We start from the raw sequence: 6,805 nt of genomic DNA on the forward strand, positions 1-6,805 counted from the left end.
TGAGTGAAGTAAGTCAGACAGAGAAAGACAAATATCATATGATATCGCTTATATGTGGAATCTAAAAAAAAGGGTACAAATGTACCTATTTACAAAACAGAAATTGAGTCACAGATGTAGAAAACAAACTTATGGTTACCAAGGGGGAAAGTGGGGAAAGGCATAAATTGGGAGACTGGGACTGACATATACACACTACTATATATAAAATAGATAACTAATAAGAACCTACTGTATAAAACTGAAGTATAGTTGATGTACAGTAAGTTACAGATATACAATACAGTGATTCACAGTTTTTAAAGATTATATTGCAGGATGGTGAATTTTATGTTATACATATTTTTTACCACAACAACAACAAAAAATGCACTGAAAGAAAAAATGTGAGACCAAAAGAATCACAAACAGGTATTTAGATAAAAACTTGCACTTGAAAGAAAATTCTACATGAAGACAAATCATCTGATGGGCTTCCCATGTTCATTCTATTATGAACAGCAAGACAAAAAGTGAATGTTCAGGAAAGGCCCCTTGGGCTAACTAGAGATTGAAACTGATAATCTATTCTATAAAGATTTTCCCTACTTACTCAGCCAAGGTAATGACTCTATTCCTTCAAACTCCTACACTATTTAGTGACTGAACCTTAACATGTAATTTAGGCTGTTTTACAAGACCTTCACTGTGCTTACCACCCTCTGGTTTAGTGAAAAGGACTAAAGGCATTACTAAGACTCTATTGGCAAAATTTGTAGAGGCCCTCCAAATACCTTGGCCAAAGCATTGTCACTGGTCCTTCTAAATCTCAGATCCACCCCTTTTGGAACTCATAAACTCTCACCCTTTGAAACAGTCATAGGATGCCCAATGCACTTGTCTCCTGCTTCTTCTGACCTACAGCTGATAAAAGAAGAGATAATCTAATATTCCAAAGACCTAATTGCTTCTATTAAAAATAATCATGCTTTGGTAAAGCAATATTTTCACAGTGCACTGTTTGGAGATGAAGACCTTAAGCATCACACCTTGCACCTGGAGATTCTGTCTATTGGAAAAGACACCTCCAGAAGAACTCTCTTCAAGCTTGCTGGAGAGGCCTCTATCGGGTACTGCTAACCAACCCTTGTGCTGCCAAACTCCAAGGAAGAGACTATTAGATTCACGTCACAAACCTAAAGAAGGCGCCAAACCCTGACTGTACCTGCACATCATCTGGTGACCTGAAACCAAAGATTTCCTGCAATTGAAGGAGACAACATCTGATGAGACAGCTATCCCAAGATATCTGAACAAGGCCTGTTGGAAATGTGTTGCCGAAACCTTTAATGATGACAATGTTTCAGATGATTTCCAATGTCTATGATCTTGGTAACAGTGAACTTCAGATAAAACGTGCATGAGAGTTCTCCCTCTTACACCTCCTTGTTACTCAAATGTGACCTCAACAGGTTTCCAATCTATGCACTTCCTCTCCAACATTAGACATTAGACCCAGGAAAGTTCCTCCCTGGCACTGAAATATGAAAACTCACTGACAGTAGAAAACCTGATTCTTGATCAGCAATGCTTTCAGAGAAAGATCTTGGTCAAATGGGGGAAATGTAAAAAATTAATAAACAGAAGCCTCAATTAGAGTCAGGGGGAGCTCTCACACTCTGTGATGATAGCAGAGCCCAACAGGAAGAAGAAAGACACCTTTTCTTTCCTGACAAGGACTCAGCCAATAAAAAGCCATGGACTCTTTGTTTATTATACCCCTCCCAACTTCTTTTTCACTCTATAAAAGACAGGCAGACCTTGAAGCAGAATATTTCCTATTTGTTGCTTTGACATGATAGCCTAATTCCCTGAAACATCTTATTTCATAGACAAATATTATCAATGCCAAATGATTTAGCAAAGAAATTTCGATGCAAAGTCAAGCCAGAAATCAATCCCTTTTAGATAACAGAGACAACTGGAAGAATAAAAGTACATGCAGGAACAGGATGCTCAGATAACACTCACCTCTTCCACAAGAGACCAGTACTTGCAGTTACTGCAGATGCTCCAAGAAAAGCCACCATCATCAGCCGTCGCCTGATCTGGGTGGGCTGTGATGCTCCATGGTACCATCGAGAGCCCACTGCCAGCTCTGCCAATGCAGAAAGAGAGTTAAGACGAAACATCCTGTGGACAAAAAGTAGAAATGTTATTCCTAGTTGGTGGCAGTGACAGTGATGATGATGATAATTACAGTATTAACATCACCAACAAATACTAAGTACTTAATGGCAGACAGTATTCCTAAACACTTGGCAATACTATGTATTATCCCATTTAATCCTCAGAACAATCTGATGAGAAAAGTACTACTACTACAAACCTTATATATCAGTCAAGGTACAATTAGAAGAAACCACATGGTAATTTGAACAGGGAAAATTTAATACAAAGCATTATTAATTACAACAGGCAATTAAGTACTAAGGGGTAAAGAGACATTAGATACAGGGAGCAGTCACTACTTAAAGGGCTGTTGCAGAGCAACAAGAAAGGAATAAATCTGTAAACAGGACACTCCCAACAGGGTTGAGATCCGGACACTCTGGTGAGGACGCAGCCATGGATGTCAGAGAAATTTACTAAAGTGCTACACCAAAAGAACTCACTGTAAAGCCATCTACAGGTGACTGAAGGAGAAACAGACATTTCTTCTTGATTACATGACTTTTTGTAGTGACAGTTCACTCAAATCACACAAAGTATCCATACTTCTCCCCTTTGATTTTCTCAAAGCATAGTTTATTTCTTCCTGATTTAAATTACCTTGCACTTTGTATGTATATTCACATATTCACGTATTTGTTCATACATAACTTTGCCTCCCCCCGACCCCTAACATACACAATTGGTTCTGAGCTTCCTTTAAGGCCAAAATTATTCTTTTCCTCTTTGAAAACAGTCTAACACAGAGCCTGTTACATTACAGCTGCTTAAAATATTTAACTATTTTACTTTAACATGAAAAATGTCAAGTTGCAAATTATACAGGTACTGGCTCTGAACATTTAAGTACATTTCTCAACCCCAATACACTAAGAAAACTATGTCTTTTATTGTTTGGGTTCAGGTCAAGTTAGACTATTTAGCTGTCTCCTAACATCACCAAGGTGGTTACTGATTCTTCTCTGGGACCTATGCCTATAATCTCTTAAGTAAACCTTTTCTCCTAGCCTCCTTCATTCAACCTAGGTCCAATGCCAAAGTTGGAGCTAAATCTTGCCCTTAAAGATAAAGTGGCAAATAATTAATTTTTTCTCCTATAAGCTATGACCTAAGCTTCAGCACCACAATTCTTACATCCCTTCCAATCCTAGAAATCACCTCATTTTATTGCACATACTCTAGCAAATTCCAGCACCAAGGAGATTGTCTTTTATGTTTTCTTCCATCCGTCAACTTCTGATTCATTTTTAAATTAACATTTTCCAAACCCACAAGTGCATTCATACATAGCACTGCTTTCGTCTGTAACAAAGACAAGCACAACTAAAACATTCATATCTGGAGAAAACATTATTCATCATTGACAACAGAAAGAAAAGAACTTGTGTGTGTGTGTGTGTGTGTGTGTGTGTGTGTGTGGTACGCGGTCCTCTCACTGTTGTGGCCTCTTCCGTTGCGGAGCACAGGCTCCGGTGTGTGTGTGTGTGTGTGTGTGTGTGTGTGGTACGCGGTCCTCTCACTGTTGTGGCCTCTTCCGTTGCGGAGCACAGGCTCCGGACGCACAGGCCCAGCAGCCATGGCTCACGAGCCCAGCCGCTCCGCAGCACGTGGGATCCTCCCGGACCGGGGCACGAACCCGCGTCCCCTGCATCGGCAGGCGGACCCTCAACCACTGTGCCACCAGGGAAGCCCAGAAAAGAACATTTGAAAGTTCTCAATGTGAAAGACAAATAACCAGTTCAAAAGCTGGACTAGGCAAGGGGTATAAGGCTGGAAGATAAGTTTACAACATCTGATCAGATATGGAGAATATATAAATGATCAAATAGGAAAGCCATGATCACTTGAGAAGATCCTTTGAATGATGGACTGAGAATTTTGATCACATATACAACAAACAGGAAGCCACTGAAGTCCTTAAAAGGAAAATAACATGATGCAAACATTTTTAAAAGAATTCCAATCTATCTAATAGCAGTGAATAGAATAAACTACAAAGAACCATAGGCAGAGAGAGCTAACAGGGAAGTAATGAGTATAGTCAGAGGCAGCTAATAACCAAAAGTATTGTGATGAGCACCTAGATCAGGATGGTTAAGTATAGAAACCAAAAATAAAATAAAATAAAATTTTCCAAAGAGAAACAAAACTATCAGATATCAGTGTTTGACATACATCAATATCTAACTGCATTGGAATTCCCTGGTGGTCCAGTGGTTAGGACTCTGCACTCTCACTGCTGAGCGCCCGGGTTCAATCCCTGGTTGGGGAACTGCAATCCTGCAAGTCGTGTGGTGTGGCAAAAAAAAAAAAATCTAACTGCTTAGGAGATGTGGAAGACAAAAAGGGGAAAGAAATTAAAATAATGACAACACTAAGGAATATGGTAGAAAGTGAAATGGAATAGGAATCCAATGACCCAAGATCTAGTCTCAACTCTACTACTAAACAGTTATGCACAAAGGAAGTTCATCTCTCCTCCTCAGAGAAGAGTATACCCATTGATGAGAGAACTGCCTACAGGAGCTTTAGGGTTTCTTTTATCTCTTTAATGTTCTCATACCTCTAGTGAAAAAAGGTATGGCAAAATTTAATCTATTTCAATTGGGGGGGGAGGGACTAAGACCATATCATATATTCAAGATTTATTAGCTTTGAGAATCCATATCTGTATGCTATGGCTCCAGAGAATTTTAAACTTTCGAGGTTCTGAGTTATACTAACATTCCACTTACATCTGACGTTGTAATTCAAATGTTACTGTCTACATCTCATTTCACCACTGGTTTTAATCTCATTCCCCAAAGTACACATCAATATATATCTAGTCATCTTCTCTAGTGTAATTTCCAATAGATGCCAAGTAAACAGAGGAAAAAAATTATCCCACTGAGAACAGGCTCTATTATAATTTAATTCTCAGCTTTGTACTGAAGAAATAGTGTAACTAGTTGAATGTGTTAATTTTTGATGAGAGACCGTTTAAACAGATTTAAGGAGATCAGCTTTCCAACTGAGTCTGGAAAACTGAATAGGCCAACTGGCAGCAGTTATGCAGTAATGAAGATTAACATGGACATTTATGACATGGATTAAATTAAATCAAAACCAGTGCATTTTTCTCTTTCCTAACAGTCCCCATCCTTCTCCCAAAAAAAGGCATGCCTCTAAAAAATAGCTTTGATTGCAATCGAAAAAAGATGAAGAGGTATTTCTAATCAAGAGAAGCAAGTAAAAGATAATCTTGTTACCAAAGAAAAGCATTATCTATCCAACAAGAAACAGAACAAGTTGTTTTTTAAAAAAAAAACAAAAAAACAAAAAATCTGTAACAGTATATCACTGCTGTGTTTCTGTATCTATTAATTTTAAACTATCATGCTTAATGTATTGCTTTTGGTAACTTTCAAAGGATCACAGAACCAGAAAATCACTTAATTCAACATCCTTATTTTACAGGTGAAGCAACTAAGATCTAGATAAGTTATGTAGTTTACTCATAGCTAATTAGTACAAAAACCTACAATAGATCCCAAAATTCTTGATTCCCAAATAAATAACATAAGGGGGGGAAACCTTTTCAAAACTGTTCCCAGAAAGATAAATATAATAGCCACACATCAAAAGGAGATCAAGTGTCCAATTACAGAAAGATAAACAATGTTATAATGACAGAATACAATGTAATATAAATATTAAAAATGATAACCATTAAAAAGTATTAAAATATTATTTCACAAAATAACAGAAAGTTGGGCTAAAGATATAAAAAGACAGTTGCAAAACAAAAGTAAACATGGCTCTATAATCTATGAAAATATACTTAATATCAAACATAATAAGACAATGCAAATTAAAACTATACTGACAAACTGTTTTTCCCTCATTAAGCTGGCAAAATCCAAAAGTTTTAAAACATACTAGTTGGCAATGCTGTAGAAATGGCACTGCTGAGGAATGTGTAAATTGGTACAATCTACAGAGGGCAATTTGGTAATATCCATCAAAATCACCTATATAAACTGCATATATTGACCCAGCAATTCCACTTCTGATACAATACGCTACTGATATACTTGCACACCTTTGAAACTACACACGCAAACATTCATTGCAACATGGTTTGTAACAAACAGCAAAAGACTAAAAACCACCCCAGTGATCACCAGAGAGAACTGGTTACACTACGATAAATATCAATATATACAAGGCAATACCACATAGCAATAAAAAGAAAATGTAAAAACTATGTATAGATTTGGAAAGATTTTCAAGACATACTGTTATCTTAATAAATCAAGGTGTGGGACAACATATATACTATGCTATCTTTCATGTAAAAAGAGAGGAAACAAGAATGCATATTTGTATGTTCTTATTAATTAATTTTGGAAGGACACACAAAATAGTAATAGCAATAGTGCCGGCGGGGGTGGGAGATGGGTGAGATATGAGACAGGGAGATTTTTTTTTTTAACATCTTTATTGGACTTTAATTGCTTTACAATGGTGTGTTAGTTTCTGCTTTAGAACAAAGTGAATCAGCTATATATATATATATATATATATATATACACATATATATCCATATCTC

At 37.0% G+C, this 6,805-nt stretch overlaps 1 protein-coding gene across 2 annotated transcripts in view; it reads right to left on the reverse strand.

Annotated features, from left to right (window-relative positions):
• MICU1 (mitochondrial calcium uptake 1) overlaps positions 1-6,805 on the reverse strand; it is a 202,499-nt gene that overhangs the window by 164,198 nt on the left and 31,496 nt on the right. For both annotated transcript variants that reach the window (XM_055081391.1, XM_024132038.3), the window contains exon 2: positions 2,011-2,172. In XM_055081391.1, the coding sequence (XP_054937366.1) occupies positions 2,011-2,171 (161 nt within the window). In that variant the 5' untranslated portion in view covers position 2,172. The remainder of the gene's footprint in view (positions 1-2,010; positions 2,173-6,805) is intronic.

The sequence above is a fragment of the Physeter macrocephalus genome, chromosome 20 (assembly GCF_002837175.3).
Source record: "Physeter macrocephalus isolate SW-GA chromosome 20, ASM283717v5, whole genome shotgun sequence".
Classification (NCBI taxonomy): Eukaryota; Metazoa; Chordata; class Mammalia; order Artiodactyla; family Physeteridae; genus Physeter; species Physeter macrocephalus.